This window comes from Lutra lutra, chromosome 16, assembly GCF_902655055.1.
Source record: "Lutra lutra chromosome 16, mLutLut1.2, whole genome shotgun sequence".
In the NCBI taxonomy this organism is placed as follows: Eukaryota; Metazoa; Chordata; class Mammalia; order Carnivora; family Mustelidae; genus Lutra; species Lutra lutra.
Window position 1 is genome coordinate 20,228,072 of NC_062293.1, and position 21,497 is coordinate 20,249,568.

General features: G+C 51.6%; 3 protein-coding genes across 5 annotated transcripts in view; all 3 read left to right on the plus strand.

The window, feature by feature from the left end:
- LOC125087045 (signal transducer and activator of transcription 5B) overlaps positions 1-4,910 on the plus strand; it is a 69,856-nt gene extending 64,946 nt beyond the window's left edge. For all 3 annotated transcript variants that reach the window (XM_047706911.1, XM_047706912.1, XM_047706913.1), the window contains 3 exons: positions 1,086-1,137; positions 1,694-1,801; positions 2,320-4,910. In XM_047706911.1, the coding sequence (XP_047562867.1) occupies positions 1,086-1,137; positions 1,694-1,801; positions 2,320-2,446 (287 nt within the window). In that variant the 3' untranslated portion in view covers positions 2,447-4,910. The remainder of the gene's footprint in view (positions 1-1,085; positions 1,138-1,693; positions 1,802-2,319) is intronic.
- A 6,923-nt stretch (positions 4,911-11,833) lies between these two features.
- Positions 11,834-15,997, plus strand: GHDC (GH3 domain containing). The gene is given in 10 exon segments (XM_047708626.1): positions 11,834-12,222; positions 12,404-12,493; positions 12,495-12,697; positions 12,999-13,120; positions 13,250-13,754; positions 14,160-14,352; positions 14,445-14,516; positions 14,594-14,727; positions 15,069-15,154; positions 15,426-15,997. Coding segments are annotated over 9 exon segments (1,611 nt in total). The 5' UTR covers positions 11,834-12,222; positions 12,404-12,416; the 3' UTR covers positions 15,645-15,997.
- Positions 15,998-18,668: 2,671 nt separating this feature from the next.
- HCRT (hypocretin neuropeptide precursor) lies at positions 18,669-19,439 on the plus strand. Its single transcript, XM_047706016.1, has 2 exons — positions 18,669-18,779; positions 18,969-19,439. The coding sequence occupies exons 1-2, from the start codon at positions 18,669-18,671 to the stop codon at positions 19,341-19,343; spliced, it is 486 nt and encodes a 161-aa protein (XP_047561972.1). The 3' UTR covers positions 19,344-19,439.
- Positions 19,440-21,497: the final 2,058 nt, after the last annotated feature.

Genomic DNA, 21,497 nt, shown 5'->3' on the forward strand with positions numbered 1-21,497 from the left:
GCTTGAACACCGGATCTTGACATCAAGAGTTGCATGCTCTAATGAATGAGTCAGCCAGGTAACTCAGGTTCTCTCGATATTAATTCACAACAGAAAACTGTGAATAACCTAAACTGTAAGTCTCTCAAATAACATCAAATCAACATACAGTGGAATTCTATGCAGTCATTAAAGTGATGTTATAAGATTGTATTTACAGACCTGCTCAACAGGGAGCCTGTTTCTCCCTCTCCCTCTCTGCCCGCCTCTCTGCCTACTTGTGATCTCTCTCTCTGTCAAATAAATAAAATTTTTAAGAAGAAAAAGAAATAGTCGATGCTTAACCCACTGAGCCACCCAGGCGCCCCCACACCAGCATTCTTCTTAACCAGCCACAGGGCATGGACAGTACAGGATGAGTGACCATCTGATTAACCCTAAACGCAGAAAGCGCAGGGAAACAAAAGAGCACACAGATACTTGACTGATACTCCCTTTCCTAAAAGAGGAGATACTCAGAATGACTCAAGGGACCATCAAGTCAGATTCATTCCTCTCTGATTTCTCAGTACAACCCCTGACAAGTCTTTGTACATCTTCTGCTTAAAGCTTTTCAGTGATGGGAAATCAGTTCTTCCCAAGACAGCCCCTTTCTTTTGTGGGCAGTTCTAAGTATGACAACATCCTTTCTGTGATTGAAAATTTGTCCTCTTCTGCTCGCCTCAATTTATTCCCTGGGACACAAAGCAAATCCTATCACTCTGCTGCGTCTATAACTTTAAACTTTTAAATATATATTTTCTTTTTATACTTAGTGTACAATTAATGCTTGGTTTGGATTTGTGCTGAAGTACATGTTTTCTGTGGTTTGAAGAATTTATTAACACATCCAAGCCAACTCAGAGGATATTTTAATTTACACTTTTAGTATTAAGGCTTCTAGACCAGGTCCTCCTAACAAATTAAAATATTAAGTGCTTGTATCAGATCTTAAGATAGAATGATATAGTTGTGTACTATGCTGAGAAAAGATGTGATTCTTAAGGGAGGTTGCATTTTTATTTCATTGAGAACTTTACTTCTCATCACTGTTTCCCCCTTGACAGCTAAAGCGGTGGATGGATACGTGAAGCCACAGATCAAGCAAGTGGTCCCTGAGTAAGTACCCAGGGTCTGGCTCTGGTCTCCTGCTGCCTCCTTTCTCTCTCCCCCAGCCCCCCTCACCCTTCAGCTCTGCTCCTCCCACTCACCGGCACTACGTGGCCCAGCCCTTCCTTCCCCGCCTAAAACCTGGCTTAGCCCTGGAGAGGGAACTGGGCTTAGTCTCAGTGGGACCAGGACCCAGGGCCCCACTCCCACAGCTGGAGTCCCAGTCCCAGTGGGCACTTTGTCCTTCCACACCCCCCAAAAAAGTGTAAAAATGTCCCCCCAAACCTGGGGCACCTGGGTGGCTCAGTGGGTTAAGCCTCTGCCTTTGGCTCAGGTCATGATCTCAGGGTCCTGGGATCGAGCCCCGCATCGGGCTCTCTGCTCAGCAGGGAGCCTGCTTCCCTCTCTCTCTCTGCCTGCCTCTCTGCCTACTTGTGATCTCTGTCTGTCAAATAAATAAATGGAATCTTTAAGAAAAAACAAAACAAACAAACAAAAAAAAAAACCCTCCCCAGGTCAGCTGTTGCCCGGAGGCCACTAAGGCTCTGCCGTGTTTCTCCTGCAGGTTTGTGAATGCGTCTGCAGACTCTGCCGGGGCCAGCGCCACCTACATGGACCAGGCCCCCTCCCCAGCCGTGTGCCCCCCGGCTCATTATAACATGTACCCCCAGAAGTAGGTTGTGTTCTGATGGAGCTTTGCGGGGAGGTACTGGGCACCTGGTCTCAGGCTGGGCATCCTGAAGGCTAGCGGGCGAAAGGCCCCAGATCTCCTGTGGGTCTGAGATCACCCAGGCTGGGCTCTAGCATGTCCCCAGGTGGGAGATTTGACCAGAAGATATTGGTAATTTAGAGTGGATTTGGGCAAATGTCTTATAATAACTCTCCTCTCCCAAAGTGGAGATTTTTCTTGTTCTGTGTGAGGGCCAGATGGGCTTTAGGTGTGTGGACAGCCAGGGTTAGGGTCAGCTGGGTGGGTATTGTAGTTTGAGTCTCTCTGTCCAGATAGCAAAGGATTCTACTCACCACTGTTTAGATCATGAGTGTCTTTTCCCACAAAGCCTAGGCAGGGCGTATAGGCAAGCTTGGGCCATTCACCTGGTGGGGTTTGGGGCTTGGGTTGGTCTCTGCTGCTCATCTTCGAGCCTCTGACAGCCTTTCCCTTCCTGTCATCTTTTCTGTTTTCCTTCGAAGCCCTGACCCTGTTCTTGACAATGACGGGGACTTTGATCTGGATGACACAATGGATGTGGCACGGCGTGTGGAGGAGCTCTTAGGCCGACCTATGGACAGTCAGTGGATCCCTCATGCGCAGTCGTGACCCCCTACCCGTCTCCGTCTGCAGCTCCTTCGTCCTCGCCAGAGGAGTTACTCTTGTGGATGTTTTAATTCCATGAATCGCTTCTCTTTGGAAACAATACTCATAATGTGAAGTGTTAATACTAGTTGTGACTTTAGTGTTTCTGTGCATGGTGGCACCAGTGAAGGGAGTGTGTGAGTGTGTGTGTGTGCGCGCACATGCGTGTGTGTGAGTTTGCACGTTGGACTGTTTCTCCCCCTTGCTGTGCAGAGTTCAGTTGCAGCATTGGGGCCACAAACAGAGGCTGTGGTTGTTTCAACCTTGTGCAAAAAGGCAGTAGTTCCACAAACCTTGGAACTTGGCCATGTGTCCGCTCAAGTAAGAGAAGGACATAGGGAGGAGAAAGCACCTCCTCTCTGTGAGGTTTGTCACTCGTCTGCCAAGCAATTGATATATAACCGTGATCCTCTCTGCTTTCCTGTGAAATGTACAAACTGCCTTTTGAGAAAGAAAGCCATCCTCACGCCTTCCCTCTCTTCCACCCCTGTTTTCCTGGGTAGGGATGGGTAAAGAGGGAACGTATGGTGATTGTTGGGGCAAGGGAGGTCATGGGTTGTCCGATGGGTAGTGGCTTTTTAAATAACACTTAACCCATCTACATGTTCTCTCCCTCACCCCTCCTTCCTTCCACTCTGTGGAATTCTACTCAGCTTTCTGTGTGTATACATGCACCCACACGTTTGATAAATTAGAGGAGAGAGGGTCATGTAACTGCAGCTTACGACATTGACGTCCTTTGTGTCGTGGCTAGAGTGGAAGGCCCAGCTGTGACCCATAGGCGCTGAGAAAATTGCCTTGCTCCCTGGGACATCTGCCCTCCAGTCTGCCCATCCTTCTGCCCAAGTGTGGGTACTGCGAGGCTTACTGATGACGGCTGTTTGCACATGGTGGTGTTTTATTTCTAAATTGAGACTTCTTGTTTTCCTCTTCCCACCCCCATCAGACATCACAATTCTTTCTTCCTGTGGCAGGTCCTGTGCCATTCATACCCAAGTCACCTTGTTTCCCTTCACTGTTCACACGGGCTGTCTTGGGGGGGGTGGCAGGAGTGCAGTCTGAACCCAGGGCCAACATGTTCCTCAGTGTCATTGCCCACTTGGTACGGGCCGCCGGGTGCCAGGCATTGGTAATTTGGGGAAATGCAGTCAGTGGATTTCCTGGGATGTTTGGTAAACTGCAAAAAACAAAATGAAAACAGCTTCAGTATAATGTTGTCCACAATTTCTTCCATAGCTTTATATCAGATGGAAGGAATGGGCTATGGCAGTCAGGTGGGAAGAGAGGGAAACAGATATAGCTTTTGGGGTAGGCCTACAAGGCCACTTACCCCTGCCCCCCCCCAAGAATCAATGACTGCACCCAGGAGAGAATGGTCCTAAAAACCTTATTTTTATACATGTGAGTAAATAAACATATTTTTTTTACAAAAATGACTTCTGAATTTATCAGTGTTTTGGTGTTAAAGGAAAATATTCCTCTGTAGTAAATTATTTATTGGAAGATGACTTTTTAAAAGCTGCTGTTTGCCCTGGCTTGGTTTCATACACTGATTTATTTTTCTATGCCAGGCAGTAGAATCTCTCTGCCTCTGAGGAGCAGGCCGACCCCTCCATGATACCAGCATTGACATAGGATGTGGCTAAGCCCTTGACATGCCCCTCAAGATTTGATTAAAATTCTACCGTGAGGATCAGAGCGGTGGGGAAAGGAGAAAAGGAAGCCGGACCGCTCTCCGACCCTGACCTGCCTGTTCCACGGGCTTCACCAACACTGGCCTGTGAGTGCTGCGCTGGGAGTTCGGGGGGCCCTGACAGGCGGGGCCTGACACCCCTTCAGCCTGGACTGGACCCAGCCCCCGGGAATGCTGAGGGCAGAGTTTGCCCTTTACAGTTGGCACTGGGGTTGCAGATACTGAAAAGTGTAGCTGCCCCGAGCGTAGGGGTCCTGTGCTTGTACAATTGCTAAGCTGTCCTCAGTTTTCCTGAGGCGGTGCCTAGAGATGGGAGAGATTTTTGACTGAAAAGGTGTGCTTGCTATCTGCGTTATATTTTCTCTTTTCTCCCTATTCCTGCAAACCACAAAAGAGGCAGGGGCAAGTTGTACACCTCTGCCTCTCACTTGTTCTCTCTCTCTCTCTCTCTCACACACACACACACACACACACACATGTCATCAAAATATTTCAATGTGTGGAATGTGCAGGGTTTTGTAGGGGGATGGGGAGACTAAAAGTGAATATAACAAAGTAGAAGTATACTTTTTATAATTTTTCTTTTTAAAACTTTGTGAAATTATTTCAAATATATATTTTAGTGTTGAGGCAGATTAGTATATAGCCACCAAAAAAGTATTGTGTACAATTTGGGGCAGTCACAAAATTGTGTATTTTATGTTATAATAAAGACTTCTTCCTCTGAAGGGACAATACTGAGTTCTGTTTTTATTTTTTTCCATCAGGTGGTGAAAGAGGGTAGTTTTGGTAGGGAAATATTCAAATCATCAGTGTGACTGTGAAAAGCAGAACCAGTTGGGAATTGGCCTCAGAGAGAATGTCTTCACCTTTGATGGCAGAGGGGGCATTTCTGAACTGCCTGTTCATACATAAGATGTTTTAAAAATTAGAATGATAGTCTGTTATCTCCTGCCTCCTGATTCCACACTCTTCCTTTTAGAGAGCTGATCCTTGGGGCGCCTGGATGGCTCAGTCAATTAAGTATCTCCCTTCGACTTGGGTCATGATCCTGGGGTCCTGGGATCGAGTCCTATGGCATTGGGCTTCCGGCTCAACGGGGAGCCTGCTTTTCCCTCTCCCTCTGCTGCTCCCCCTGCACATGCTCTCCCTGTCTCAAATGAATAAATAAGATCTTTAAAATAAAAGAAAGAAAGTTCGTCCTTAAACTTCAGCACATTTCAAGTGTCCACCCTGCATGGGCATGGTATGTAGGGACAAGAAATGGTTCTCGAGGATTTTGGCTGGGAAAAGACAGCCACACAACCGATGGTGATAGGATATCGGCTTGTGCTATAGTAAAGTTATCCTGAAGCCGTTACTGAATACCAGAGAACACGGAGAAAAGGCACCAATTAACTTGAGCTGGTTGGCGTTGGTGGTATAGTGGTGAGCATAGCTGCCTTCCAATTAACTTGAGCTGACTCCTCTAAAGAACACATAGAATTAAGAAAAGAGAGGCATTTGGCCAGAGAGACAAGAGCAAGCAGCCGCTGGAGATGAAGGAGGGCGGGATCATCTCCGGGTCATGAGATCGAGCCCAGCGTTGGGCTCAGAGTGGAGCCTGCTTGAAATTCTCTCTCCCTCTGTTTCTGCCCCCACTACCCACTCACGTTTTCTCATTCACTCAAGATATTTTTAAAAAATGATCAGGTCTAGGAGATGTGTATGCAGAGTAGGCTTTAGAATAGAAAACTTCGAATCCTCCAAGGAACTGACTTCCTTTGCAAGAGAAATTCAAGCTTAAGAGTGCTCTCGAAAACACTGGATGTTTGTGATGAAAGGCAAATGGCAGGAGAACAATAGCTTTATCGGAGATAGAGCCTGAAATGGGGCCAGTTAGTGTGCTACAGAGGGATGGGGAAAGACAGCTGGGAGGTGCTCTCTTGGGGTCAGAACATATCTCAAACCCTGGCTGTCAAACTGTCCCTTCAAAGAAGCCTATATCTCAAACCCTGGCTGTCAAACTGTCCCTTCAAAGAAGCCTGAACTTGATTGGATCAATTTCTGGAGCAACTTACTCCCCAAAGCATTGTTGAAAAATAGGTAATAATCAGCTAGCAGTGCCTGCGGCTTAACAGTTGGGTGTGGTCAGGGAGAGAGACCCATCTGTGAAAATCGCCCTAGTTGTGCTAGGGCCACTGTGGGCATTCTCAAGTCTGTCCTGCCTTACAGACCAGTATCAGGCATCACACTCTGGAGGGGTGTGTGGGAAGTAGACAGACTTCCCTAAAATGATCCAGCCACTCATTAAACAAGTAAGTAACAAGAACAAGCCCTGGAAAATTCACAAATACATGGAAGTTAAACAACATACTCCTAAATAACCAACTGAGAAAGAAGATTTAAGTTGAAATAGTCACATTTCACAATAAGCAAGTCAAAACTTACCACAAAGTAACAATAATCAACATAGTGTGATACTGGCATAAGGGTAGACATATGGACCAGTGGAATAGAATTCAGAGTCCAGAAGGAAACCCATGTGTCTATGGTCAACTGATATTTGACAAGGGTGCCAAGACCACGCAATAGAGTAAGAATAGTCCTTTCAACAAGCAGTACTGAGATGCTGGATAACCACATGCCGAAGAATGAAGTTGGAGCCTGACATCACATACAAAAATTAACTCAAAGTGGATCAAAGGCCTAAACGTAAGAGCTAAAACTATAAAACTCTTAGGAAAAAAACATAGATAGCTTCATGACGTTGGATTTGGCAATGATTTCTTGGCCATGACACCATGAGCAATGTAAGATGTATCGGGCCTCATCAAAATGAAAACTTTGCGGGGTGCCTGGGTGGCTCAGTGGGTTAAGCCTCTGCCTTCAGCTCCGGGCATGATCTCAGGGTCCTGGGATTGAGCCCCGCATCGGGCTCTCTGCTCGGTGGGGAGCCTGCTTCCCCATCTCTCTCTGCCTGCCTCTCTGCCTACTTGTGACCTCTGTCAAATACATAAATAAAATCTTTAAAAAAAGAAAAGAAAAAACTTCTTTGCATCAAAGGACACTGTTAGCAGAGTGACTAGGCACCCCACAGACTGGGAGAAAATATGTATAAATCATATGTCTGATAAGGGATTAATACCCAGAATATATAAAGAACTCTACAGTAGGAAGAACTTTTATTTTATTTTTTTTAAAAGATTTTATTTATTTATTTGACAGAGAGAGATCACAAGTAGGCAGAGAGGCAGGCAGAGAGAGAGGAGGAAGCAGGCTCCCTGCTGAGCAGAAAGCCCGACGCGGGGCTCGAACCCAGGACCTGGGATCATGACCTGAGCCGAAGGCAGCGGCTTAACCCACTGAGCCACCCAGGCGCCCCAGGAAGAACTTTCAAATGGAAAGGATGTGAACAGACATTTCTCTAAAGACACAGTCCACACGTGGACAATAAGCAGGCAAGAGATGCTCAGTCGGTAGAAATGCAAACCCACAATGAGATACCACTTCTTAACCATTGGATTGGCCATTGTCAGAGCAAAACAAAACAAAAAGCTGGTAGGGTATGTGGCGACGTTGGAAAACCTGTGTGCACTGCGTGTAGGCAGCTGCTGTGAGGATAGCATGGAGATTCCTCGAAAAGTTAAACAGAGAATTACCATGTGATCCAGCACTTCTACTTCTGGGTATTTTCTCAGAAAAAAAATGGAAATCAGGGACTCAAACAGATATTTGTGCCTCCGTGTTCATAGCAGGAATAGCTAAAAGATGAAAACAACACAAATGTCCATCAATGAATGAATGGATAAACTAAATGTGGTCTAGACATAATGGAATATCACTTCGTTTTTATTTTATTTTTTTTTTTTTAAACATTTTATTTATTTATTTGAGAGAGAGAGAGACAGTGAGAGAGAGCATGAGCGAGGAGAAGGTGAGAGGGAGAAGCAGACTCCCCGTGGAGCTGGGAGCCCGATGCGGGACTCGATCCCGGGACTCCAGGATCATGACCTGAGCCGAAGGCAGTTGCTTAACCAACTGAGCCACCCAGGCGCCCTCACTTCGTTTTTAAAAAGGAAGGAAATTCTGATACATGCTACGACGTGGGTGAATCTTGAAGACATTATGCTGAATGAATTAGACGCTAAGGGACAATTATTGTACGGTTGCCCTTATATTAGGTACTAGGAGTAGTTAGATTCATAAAGACAGAAAATAGAATCATGGTCATCAGAGGCTGGGGTGGGGGAAGAGAAAGGGGGGTTTTTGTTTAATGAGTAGAGTTTCAGTTTAAGAAGATGAAAAAGTTCTGGAGATGAATGGTGGTGATGACTGATACGGTTAAAATGGTAAACTTTATGTATATTTCATCACCACAAAAAATAAAGACCTATATGTAAGAGCTAAGACTATAAAATGATTAGAAGAAAACATACGAGTAAATCTTCACGACCCCAGATTTTTTTTTTTAATATTTTGGTTTTTTTTTTTTGACAGAGAGAGGCACAACGAGAGAGGGAACAGAAGCAGGAAGAGTGAGAGAGGGAGAAGCAGGCTTCCCGCTGAGCAGGGAGCCCGATGCGGGGCTCAATCCCAGGACCCTGGGATCATGACCTGAGCCGAAGGAAGACACTTAACAAGTGAGCCACCCAGGCGGCCCCATGACCCCAGATTTAACGATGGATCCCTAGTTATGACACCAAAAGCACAAGCAACAAAAGAAAAAGTAGATAATTGGTCTTCACTGAAATTTAAAATTTTGGGGGCACCTGGATGGCTCAGTCGTTAAGCATCTGCCTACAGCTCAGGTCATGATCCCGGGGTCCTGGGATCCAGCCCTGCATTGGGCTCCCTGCGTGGCGGGAAGCCTGCTTCTCCCTCTCCTACTCTTCCTGCTTGTGTTCCCCTCTCTCGTTGTGTCTCTCTCTGTCAAATATATAAAATCCCTTAAAAAAAAAAAAAAGAGGGGCGCCTGGATGGCTCAGTGGGTTGGGCCTCTGCCTTCAGCCCGGGTCATGATCTCCGGGTCCTGGGATCGAGCCTCACATCGGGCTCTTTGCTTGGTGGGGGATCTGCTTCTCCCTCTCTCTGCCTGCCTCTCTGCCTACTTGTGATCTCTCTCTCTCTCTGTCAAATAAATAAATAAAATCTTTAAAAAAATTTTTTTTTAAATTTTGTACCTCAAAGGACACTGTAAAGAAAATGAAAAGACAACCCACAAAATGGAAGAAAATATTTGGCAAACCATCTATCTGATAGGGAACTTGACTGTAAAATATATAAAGAACTCTTACAGCTTAATAATAAAAGTACAACTAGGGGCGCCTGGGTGGCCTAGTCGGTTAAGCTGCTGCCTTCGGCTCAGGTCATAATCCTGGGGTCCTGGGATTGAGCCCTGCATCGGGCTCTCTGTTCAGCGAGGAATCTGCTTCTCCCTCTCTCTCTGCTGTTCACCCTGTTTGTACTCTCTCCCTCCCTCTCTCTCTCATAAATAAATAAAATCTTGAAGAAAAAAAAAAAGACAAATAGCCCAATAAAAAAATGGGTAAGGGATCTGAAAAGACATTTCTTCGCAGAAGTATACAAATGGCCAGTAGGGGGCGCCTGGGTGGCTCAGTGGGTTAAGCCGCTGCCTTCCGCTCAGGTCATGATCTCGGGGTCCGGGTATCGAGTCCCACATCGGGCTCTCTGCTCAGCAGGGAGCCTGCTTCCCTCTCTCTCTCTCTGCCTGCCTCTCTGCCTACTTGTGATCTCTGTCTGTCAAATAAATAAATAAAATCTTAAAAAAAAAAAAAAACAAAAAAAACCAAATGGCCAGTAGGTACATGAAAAAATGCTGGATCATTGGTCATTGGGGACCATGCAAATTAAAACAGACACAAGGGGTGCCTGGCTGGCTCAGTTGGTGGAGTGTGTGACTCTCTCCATGTTGGGTATGGAGCTTAGTTAAAACAAAAAACAAACAAAAAACCCACCAGATTCAAGTTACTTCACACCCCACCAGGATGGCTATAATCAAAAAGTCAAGTAATAATAAGTGTCATCAATGCTGTAAAGAAATTGGAACCCTCATATACTGCTGGTGGGGATGTAAAATGGTACACCCACTATGCAAACCAGTTCAGCAATTCCTTAAACAGTTAAACAAAGTTCCTTAAACAGTTAAACAGCTATTCCATTCATTGGAATGTGATAAATCCCTTGCATTCATTACATTTTTATGCAAGAAAAATAAAAACATATGTCTGAGGAAAAACTTGTACACAGATGTCCATAACAGCATTATACATGATAGCCCAAAACCAGAAATGACCCAAATGCCCATCACCTGATGAATGGGTAAATAAATGTGATATGACATATCCATACAATCAAATAGTATTTGGCCATAAAAAGGAATGAACTACTCCTCCTCAGCACTACATGACAGAAACTGGAAAACATGTTAAGTGGAAGAAGCCAGACACAGAGACCACGTATTACATAATTCCGCTTGTATGAAATGCCCAGGATAGGCAAATCTATATATAGAGAAAGTAGATTTGTGGTTGCTTATGGTGGGGGTGGGGAGGTGGGAAGGGACTGGGGGGTGATAGCTAAAGGGTAGGGGGTTTCTTTCAAGGTGATGAAAATGTTATGAAATTGACTGTTGGTGTTCCACAGATCTGTGAATACAGTAGAAACCATAGAATTGTCTGCATTAAATGGGTGACTTGTATGGTATGTGAATTATACCTAATAAAGCTGTTCTTTAAAAAAAAAAAAAAATCAAGTAAAAGACCTAAACAAGGAATTAAAAGGGGTGAGATCAAGGTGGGGCATCCTGACAGTGAGAGGTGAACTGTGCCACCTGTGCGAAGGCACTCCACTGTGAAAGGGAGAGCCCCTGGAAGACGATGAGGGGTTGATGGGAGGGGTTTTAGTGTTCAAGAGCCTGGTTCCAGAGCACAGGAGCAGGGAAGGCTTAATTAACCACGGGCTGCAGAAGAACCTCATTCTAGAACAGAAGTTCTCAAACTTCACAGTGGGAGGGTAGGAGCCTAACCGAGGTGGGCCCCTCGTTCCAAGTTGCAAAAAGTCGTCGTGTCGTAAAGATGGGAGAAGTTTGTTTTTCCTTGGCATAAACCCTATTAGCTAACACCAGTGGTGACCCCAGTTACCAGGTAAAGTTGGGATGAGCTACTGGTGACAAATGGTACTGCCAAGTCCCCTTCCTTGAGAACTAGTTACCGTTTACCTAAAAAAAAAATTTTTTTTTAAAGATTTTATTTATTTATTTGAGAGGGAGAGAGAGATAGAGAGCTTGAGATCAGGGGAAGGGATCTTCCCAGAGCAGGAAGACACACATATGCACACACCCCCTACCCCGTCTGGGGCTGGATCCCAGGATTGGATTGGATTGGAAGAAAATTTTGTTTTTTAAACAGTTCTCGGGCTTGAATCTGCTTCTGTGGGGTGCGCCCTTTTCCCAACACAAGCTGCTTCGTGGCACTCTTTTCCACACTCAGCTTTCTATTCCTTCACCTGCAGGAGTTTGAAGACCACACTTCTCTGGCGGGGAGTTTCCTCCCATCTGCCAGCATGTGGGCCCCGAGGCAAACTGCCCCTTTAAGAGCCCCCCCCCCCCAGCGCCTCCCTCGGGCCTGCAGCCGGATTTCCCCATCAGGGCCCCACCCTTTAAAGCCACGGCTCCATCTTCCTGGCTGGCTGTGTACACAAACCGGAGGGCCCAGGGGTTCCTGGGTGCTGAGAGTGGGCACAAGTGGGCTGTGACAGGTGCATGTGGGACATGGAATCACCACCAGGGGCTCAGGAGGGACCTGAAGCTGGGACTGGGAGGGTCCTGGGCTGAGGCCGAGCCACTCGGAGGTGGGAGTGGGCTGGACGGGGCATTCATGGGGCAGCAGTCTCTGTGTGCCAGGCACCGTGGCAAACCCTTTCTGTAGCTTCTGCGGAGCTATTAGTGTTCCCATTTTACAGATAGGGCAATGGAGCCCAGAGCAGCTAGCTGACTTACCCGGGGCCCTACCGCTAACCAAGTGGCAGCGCCAGCGTCCAAACTCAGGTCAGTGTGACTTCAGAGCCTTGATGTCTTCTCCTCGGCATCACCTGGCTGACGGCTCCTGGCTTCTTCCCAGACTTCCTTTCCCCTTGGTTTCTTGTGTGGTAGAGTGGTGTTGGGGGGGGGGGGATGGGTTATCCCCTCCTCCCCCATTACTAGAACTTGGGTCCCTTCCTCCTCCCAGGAGCTGCTTGGAGATGCTGCTGCTGCTGCTGCTGCTGCTGCTCCCCCTCCTCCTCCTTCTGCTGCTGCTGCTGCCACCCCTGGCCCTGCTCCAGGCAGTCCCAGGATGCCAGGCCGTCCTGGCTTGCTGGCCTCCAGCACCGTATGGCAGGGGGTGCCCTGTGCTGGGCAGCCGCCTGGCAGCAAAGGAGACTAGAGCAGAGCACACTGCACGCAGGCCAGAGCCAGCAGCAGGCCCTGACGTGGTGTCTGCGAGAAGCCCGAAGGCCCCTCGGTCCCCTCCAGGGGACCACAGGTGTGTTTCCAAGGGTCTGGGGAGGTGCCGCGAGCAGATAGAAACGCCACGGGACAGTCAGATTCCAGAACCTGAGGACCTCCCTTCTCCCCTTCTACTGCCAGCACCGAGGGGCCCAACCCAAAGACCCTACCCAGGCTCAGGATCGTTCGAGATGCATGTTCCATTGGGAACATGGGCCCTAGTAGCCTTGGCCCAGGCCTGTACTGGGTTCCTTCCTCAAGGGTCTTACCAATCTTGCCTGAAACTTCTTGGGAAACTGTGGCTTCAGGACGAGTTTATGATGTCTTTGGAGCTACAGATACAAGCACCTTCCGGAACCATCTCCCTCTGATCAAGGCCAGCCAGGCCCAGGAGGAGGAAAGTGGGGGGCAGCTCCTGCCCCCTATGTCAACCCAGTGCTACGGGGAAGCATCCCTGCAGGTAAACAGAAGGCTGGAGCCTAGCTCCGCCAGAGACCCCTACTTGCAGCCAAACCTTCCCATCAGTGTGGGCAAAGAACCCCCAACCTGGGGACTCAGAGGCCAACACCCTCCCTTGTCTCCCCCTCAGGCTACCTTGCTGGGTCTGGCAGCCCTAAGCAAGGCCTTCCCAGAAGTGCTGACTCCAGGAGGCATTGCCTGTGTGACCCCTACATCTCCCTGGCCTCGTCCCCTCCCCTGGCCTTGGCGCATCCTGGACCAGGTTGTTAGTGCTCCTGGGGCCAAGCACCCTGGGGCCCTACTGCTAGAGGCACTGAGGTCCCCAGGGCTGCGGGCACTGGAAGCTGGGACGGCCACCGAACTCCTGGATGTCTTTTCCGGCCTGGAGGCCAATGGTGAAGAGCTGGCTGAGGCAATGGCTGCTGGGAACCCGGGGTCTCCTCTCCCCAGCCGGGCAGCGGAGCTGCGGGAGGCCCTAGACCTGGGGCCCCGAGGACTGGCCCTCCGACTCTGGCCAAAGCTACAGGTGGTGGTGACTTTAGACGCAGGAGGCCAGACGGAGGCAGTGGCTGCCCTGGCGGCCTTGTGGTGCCACGGGCTAGCCTTCTTCTCGCCTGCTTACGCCGCCTCTGGAGGTCAGCAGGAGTCAGGGCTAGTGAGCTGCGGGGCAGGGGGCAGAGGCCGCACAGCTAGCTGTCAAGTAGTGAGCCCTGCATGGTCACCTCATTTAAGCCCCCCCCCAAACCCAGCAGCTCCATTTTACAGGTGCAGAAACCGGGGCTTGGGGAGGTCAGGAGACTTGCACAGATGGCCCCAGTATCAGCACTTACCCAAGGGTCCTCCGCCCCCAGAGCCACTTCCCCTTGGCAATCAGGGCCTCAGAGGCAGGGCACTGAGCCTGCGGGAGCCAGGAAGGAGGGGTGGAAGGGGAGCAGTGGGCTCAGTTGCTCAGAGAATCGGGGCTGGGGTCTAGGCCGAGGGGCTATTCCCTAGCAGACGGCCACAGCACCCCCAGCGAGAGGGCTGCTTGCTCCCCACAGGGGTAGTGGGCCTAAACTTGTGGCCGGAGCAAGCCCATGGACGCTACCTTCTGCCCCCTGGAGCTCCTTTTATCGAGCTGCTCCCAGTCAAGGAAGGAGCCCAGGAAGAGGCAGCCTCCACCGTCCTGCTGGCCGAGGCCCAGAAGGGCGAGGAGTATGAGCTGGTGCTGACCAACCACGCTGGCCTCGCCAGGTGATCACCTGCCTCCCCCAGGTCACCTCAGGCCCTCTGCAACCTTACCGAGGGCCAGGGACAGGAGCTCACCACCACCGCTACCCCGTCAGGTGCCGCCTGGGTGACGTGGTGCAGGTGGTCGGGGCCTACAACCAGTGCCCGGTCGTCAGGTTCGTCCGCAGGTAGGCGACTCCCCAGGGGAGCTGAGGGGCCGTCCTTGTGCCCTAGGCTCCTCTGCCTCCCCCTTCCACCTCCCTAGGCTGGGCCAGACCCTGAATGTGCGAGGAGAAGACATTCAAGAGGACGTGTTCACTGAGGCCCTGGGCCGGGCCGTAGGGCAGTGGCCAGGGGCCAAACTGTTAGACCACAGCTGTGTGGAGAGCAGCATTCTGGGTAAGCTGCTTCGTCAGCCCCTGCCCCCCATTCTTGAGTTGGCTGCCCCGCCCCCAATACCATACCCATCCCGAAGGAAGAGCTCTAGGAAAGAGGTAAGACCCAGCCTCTTTTGCTGCTCCTAACAAAGGTCCTTCCCTCATGTCTGACTCCCATCCCTCCTGACCTCTTTCATCGTTACGATTAGGCTTGGGGTTCCTCTCCATTTCCCCCGTTCTTGGCCAAGAAAGTCCTTTTCTCCCATGAGCCTCAGAGTGGGGTACAACAGATGGGGGCGCAGGCATTGGTGTTGGAAGCTGCCCCATTCACTAAAGTGTGTGTGCATGGGACTTTGTCCTCAGATTCCTCCCAGGGCTCTGCTCCCCACTATGAGGTGTTTGTGGCGCTAAGGGGGCTGAGGAACCTGTCAGAGGAAAATCGAGACAAGGTAAATGACACAGGGATGGGACGGAACTGCGTGTCCCTTTCACTCTCCATGCCTGCAGGTGCCCTGGGCACAGTGCAGGGACGGGGACGAGGGGGACGAGGGAGCTGGGCAGGAGAACCTCCCTGGGGACTCGGGGAGGGGAGGGATGAGGTCCTCGGACACATGCGTACGCATGAAACGCCTGCCACTCAGCTGCGGCCACCATCAGGCACCCCTCAGCCATGGGCCACAGAGCCATGCACCAGCCTCACTCAGGCCCTTCTGTTCCCAGCTTGACCACTGCCTTCAGGAAGTCTCTCCCCGCTACAAGTCCCTGCGGTTCCGGGGCAGCGTGGGCCCTGCCAGAGTTCACTTGGTGGGGCGCGGGGCCTTCAGAGAACTCCGGGCCGCCCTTGCAGCCTGCCCCTCATCCCGCTTTCCTCCCGAGATGCCCCGGGTCCTCAGGCACAGGCATCTGGCCGAGTGTCTGCAGAGGAGGGTGTTGTCCTGAGCCGAGGCCTCCCTGCTGGCCCATCCCCCTTCATAGGCCACCTCGCTCCTTCCTCTGCGGCCTCTCTGGATGGGAACCCTCCAACAGGGTCTTCGACACTGTGTCACCTGACAGTGGCTCATCAGAGCTGCCAGGCCTTAGGGATGTGCGACCTAGTCAGCCTGTGCTGAGCTGCTGAGCAGCAGATGCCTGCAGGGGGATGCCCGGAGCCTGGAGGCCCCCTCCAGAGGACACTGCTAGAAGTCCCGCACACGCCACGCTCCCGTGTCTCCAGCCCAGTGCACCATGCAGGCCGCAAGTGTTGGCAGTTCAGACCCCTGGGAGCGGCCCTTTGCAAGAAACAGGAGTGGGAGGGACGCCTGGGTGGCTCAGTTGGTTAAGCAGCTGCCTTCGGCTCAGGTCATGATTCCAGCGTCCTGGGATTGAGTCCCGCATCGGGCTCCTTGCTCAGCAGGAGCCTGCTTCTCCCTCTGCCTCTGCCTGCCATTCTGTCTGCCTGTGCTTGCTCTCTCTCCCTCTCTCTCTGACAAATAAATAAAATCTTTAAAAAAAAAAAAAAAAGAAAAGAAAAGAAACAGGAGTGGGAGAAAAGAGCCCGGCATCATTCTCCCTCATGCGACAATTCTGAAGTGTATTCTGCTCGGGTTGCCTACCCTGATAACCCTCTCAGTAACACAGCTCTTCCTGGTTTCCTTCCATCCCTTCCATCCCCACTCCCTTATCTGCTTTCTAAGATCACCTCCCAAATAAACGGCTCACACCCGATTCTTGACTCAGGGTCTGCTTATGGAGAAACTGTAAGAGTCCTATTGGCTCTGTTTCTGTGGCCGCCTGGCTCCCTGCACCCCCGTCCACCTTCTGCTCTGGACACCAGGGCTCTCCTCCCAGTCCCCACTGCAGGTCGGGGTAGGCCCCGGTGTGTGTGCACCTCTTTCCACTCCAAGCTGTTCTGAAATGTGGAGGGACTGCTCCCCAACTTCCCTTGCCCTGGCTTAGCACAGGTCCTGTCTGGCCCCACACCCACAAATCACTTCCCTGGCTGGGGGCTGTACTATAGATCATGAAGGATCCCACCAAGAAGCAATCCCAAAGACCATGGGGCTTAACTGTGCATCATAACCTGCCGGGAAACTGAAGCTTCCTGAGGCTGTGAAGCTGGCCCAAGGGCCTGCAGCACCTCCTAATTAACGTGGCCTCAGTTGCTAAGTCTTCAGCCCTGCCTCTGAATTATTTCTGGATTCCATGCACCCACATCAGCCCCACGACTCCTTCCTACTAAAACTTCCCATGGCTTCCTAGTGTCCACAGGACTGAGACCAAACAGCCAAGCCTGTAAGACTCTTTGACCCACCCTGGGCCTCACTCACCTGTCCAGCCACCTCCCACCCCCGGGACTGAAGCTGCAGCTCTAATAACCACACCCTACTATCCCGCATGAGCTAAGCACCATCACCTCTAAGTCTTTGCTCAACTTGTGCCTCCCGTGCAATGCCTTCTCCCCAACCTTCCCTGATGGAAATCCACTTTGCAAGCCAGGCCTTTCTGGGGCCTTTTCTCCCACTGAGCTATCACTACGCTGGGTTGCCTCGCCACCTGAACTTTGGAGCTCCAGGAAAACTGGGTCATGTCCAATGCACACTGTCCCTCCAGCGCCCAGTGCAGGGCCTGGCAGGGAGCAGGTCTTCAACAGACATGCCCCTTATCAAAGAGAGACTCTACTTCGGAGCTGGCACGGTCCTTCCCCAGGGTGGCTCACTCCTGGCTGATAGTGAGATGGGACCCATCTCCGACTCCAAGCAGCCTGACCAGGAAGGAAACTGGGCAGGTCAGAGGACAGCACCAGGTTTGGCTGCTGTCCTTCCCCTGCCCAGGTTTAGTTTCCAAGATTTTCCACCTTGGAGGTTGGTGGAAGGGGTAGAGGGAAGAAGAAAGCTGGAGAGAAGGGAGAGGCGGCTAAGAAGTCTTTTCCATGAAGGAAGAGGGCCAAGGAGCCTGATAGACCCCAGGGACAGCAACAAGGAGCAGAAGGGGGAGGCTAGCTGCCTGACTGCCCCCCCCACATACACATGCCACGTGGATTGTGGGGCTCACAGCTGCCTTTTCTCCTGCCCTAATTAGCAGCTGCCCAGCACCCCCCTCATTGTCCCAGGCCAGTGCCCCAGGCAAGGCCTCTTTTGTGCTCCCAGATTCCTGGGTGCAAGGTGGCCTCATTAGTGCCCGGAGACCGCCCCATCTCCAGGGAGCAGGCGGACAGACAAGGGGGGTGCCAGGGGAACAGTGATCAAACTCCCGCTTCTGAGAGCCTTGGCGGCCATTCTTTGGGTCCAACCTGGAGACGGGCCCCCTGCAGGAGGCTAATCTTAGACATGCCTTTGTCTGGCCCCAGAGTGGACGCAAGTACCCGTCTGTCCCCCACCACCTCAGAGCACTATAAACCCTAGGCCCTTGATCAGGGGTCACAGTCAACGGCCTCAAAGTTCCTGGCTATTCGGACCACTGCTGACACCACCTCTCCTGGCTACCGCACTCTGAGCTCCAGACACCATGAACCCTCCCTCTATGAAGGTAAAGACCGAGGGAGAGAGGGGTGACTCATCATACCAGATGTGCAATGAGAATGCTTATTCAGGGGGCTAGAAAGAAGACTGAGGGCTCTGAGGCAGGGGACTGGGTGGTCTCAGCGAAGAGCCGGGTGCTAGCAGTGGACTGAGAGCTCGTGCCTCCCGGGCTGTTTGCACCTGTCTCATGTCCCCCTCCCGAAGCCTGCACTGTAGAAATGATTTAATACCGGTTCACAAGGGAGGAAGTTGTGCCCCCTTAGGGCACAAGTGCTAAGAGACAGTGCAGTTTCCCCGGAAAGGGAGGAGGCAGACGTGGCAACGCCACGTGGAACCTGCCAGTCGTTGACTTGCACGTGTTTGTCCAGGGAGGGACTATACAGGACCTCTGTCTCCCTGAATGAACAAAGTTCTGGTGCAGACAGACTTACACATCTTGTTTTCAGGTATAGTGGTAAGCGCTTTAATGGGGGTACGAGGGACTAAGAGTACCCAGAAAAGAGGGATTCACTCTGCTCAGGGGGTCTCAAAGGGCTTCCTGGAAGAGATGCTGTGCGGGGGCTTGAGAGATGAGCAGGTAAAGCAGCCAGAGAGGAGCCCCCCTCCGCCCCCGGCAGGCAGCCTTGCTCAGCGGCGGAGAAACCAGCGAACACAGTAGGAGCGCAGGCGGGGAGGGGCGCCGAGCCAGCTGGGCGAGGCCTGGGCGTAGGGGCTGGAGGCTGGCGCGGCGGGAAGACCCCCAGCGCCTAGCCTCGCATCTACCTAGGTCCCCTGGGCCGCCGTGACGCTGCTGCTGCTGCTGTTGCTGCCGCCCGCGCTGCTGTCGCCCGGGGCGGCCGCGCAGCCCCTGCCCGACTGCTGCCGTCAGAAGACGTGTTCCTGCCGCCTCTACGAGCTGCTGCACGGCGCGGGCAACCATGCGGCCGGTATCCTCACGCTGGGCAAGCGGCGGCCGGGGCCCCCCGGCCTCCAGGGCCGGCTGCAGCGCCTCCTGCAGGCCAGCGGCAATCATGCGGCCGGCATCCTGACCATGGGCCGCCGCGCAGGCGCAGAGCCAGCGCCGCGCCCGTGCCCGGGGCGCCGCTGTTCCGCAGCCGCTTCCGCCCCGTCTGCAGCGCCTGGAGGGCGGTCCGGGGTCTGAGCCCCTGATCGTGCCCTGTCCTGGCCCTGCCCTCTCCTCGTTGCCCGCCGGGTGTCAGCCCCCAAAAAGGGCAATAAAGACGAGTCTCTAAGTGTGGCTAGTCTCTGTTCTGTGTGGTCGCATCCCGTCCTGCAGGGGGCGTGAGAGTCCTTCGAACTATAAAGAGCCCGAGGGCCTAGAAGCCTCGCGCTGGGGCACCTCTGCTTTGGCGTTTTCGAGCTCTAAACACCGCAAGGAATCGTGGAAGGAAGCTCCGTGGCACGGAGAGGACATGTGCATGCTTGGAGGGGAGGATGGGGAACAGACACGGGTCTCGATGCTCTCCTGGTCTCTGTATCTCGGCCTTTACAGACAGCGAAGGGAGGGAGAGCAAGGAAGGTTGCACAGAGGAGAGGAGTCTGGCCTGGGAAGGGATAGGAGCGGAGCTTGCCCCAAAGGCCAAGAATATAAGGTTCAACATGAATCTTCCAGAATGGCTGTTGCATGAGAGTTGATGGTGTGGGGAACGGGGAAGCGCCGAAGGGGAGGCTGTCAGGTTCCTGCAGGCTGGGTTGTGAAGGCCCTCGCAAATCATCAGGTTTTACATTTCATTCTGTAGGTACCTGGGAGTCAGGAGAAGTTCTTAATCAGAGATGGGGTAAGATTTTCCTGCAACTTTAGCTGAATGCACCCTCCACCCCCAATTCACAGGTTGAAGTCCTAACTCCCTTCACCGCACTTCATAAGATGACCTTATGTAGAAATAGAGTCATTGTATATGTAAGTAAGATGACGTCATCCTGGGGGAGAGTGGACCTCTACTCTGATATGACTAGTGTTCTTATAAAAAGGGGGATTTGGATGCACAAAAACGCACACAAGGAGAAACAATGTGAACATAAAGACTGAGGTGGGGTGATGCATCTATGAGCCAAGGAACACCAGAGATTGTCAGCAACCCACCAGAAGCTATGAGAGAGGTATAGAACAGATTCTCCTTCACAGCCTTCAGAGGAAACCAACCCTACCTTCTCTTGATCTTGGACTTCTACCCTCCAGAACTGAGACAATAACTTTCTGTTGTTTAAGTCGGTTTGTGGTACTTTGTTATAGTAGCCCTAGGAAATAATTATAACAACAAAATAGAGACACAGAAGGATGTAGCACTTTTAAGCAATCTAACAGCCCAGATAATACCCAGCTCAGACTCTGGGGGTGAGGGAGAGGAGCACTGGCCCGAGATGAGTTTCGCCTATCTTCCCATTCTCACTGGCTCCAGCTTCTTCGCCCTGAGAAGCAGCCCCTCTAAGCCACCACACTCATCTGCCCCTGTCATTTTCTGCTTTTGTAGTGAAAAAGTCCCATGGCTGGTCTCACATGGGTCCTTCTTGCTGCTGCACTGGTTCCCTCTGGGAGATAATGGAGATCAGAGACCATCATTACACCTTTGGAGATTTGCAAACTGCTTCTGCCCACCTTGAAACTATCTTTCTTGTCTCCCATCTTGCCTCCAGCCTCTTTCCCCCTCTTTAATGGCAGCAGAGAGAAGGAGGGTTAAATCAAGACTACAGGAAGAGAAATTGCTCTCCAACACACTCACTGTGTACCAAAAACATGTTTGATTATATTAAATTCTCACAACCGCATGAGGTGAAAATTATTAGCTCCATTTTACAGATAAGGAAAGTGAAGCTTGAGGAGGCTAAGTCACACAATCAGTGAGTAGCCGAGCTGGCATTTTTACCCCATGTACTCCAAAGCTCTTTTCATCCATTCAGCTGCACTCAGAGGCAAAACTCGCCAGGGTGCACTATCCAAAATGAGACACGGTGGAGGGTTAAGCCACTCTAGAAGTTGAGTTCTCAGCCTTCCTGCCGATCCTCCACCAACGAAGCTAGTCTCTTTAACCCTTGCTGTCACATACTGGAGCGCAGGAAACTGGGATGCTGCGAAATATCTCAACTCCAGCAGGCGGCACTGTGATCCAAACACCATTTCCAGCGTGGGCGGCGCGCGGGGAAACCCGTGGGGCGGAGCCACAAAGGAGTCGCCCGGGAACCACTCGTGGGGGCGTGGCCACCCCGGGAGGAGGGCGTGCCTGCCACCCAAGCCCCGCCCTACCTCTTGGGTCTCGGCTCCAGGTGGGCGTGTCCCGAATTCTCTCTGGGAGAGACA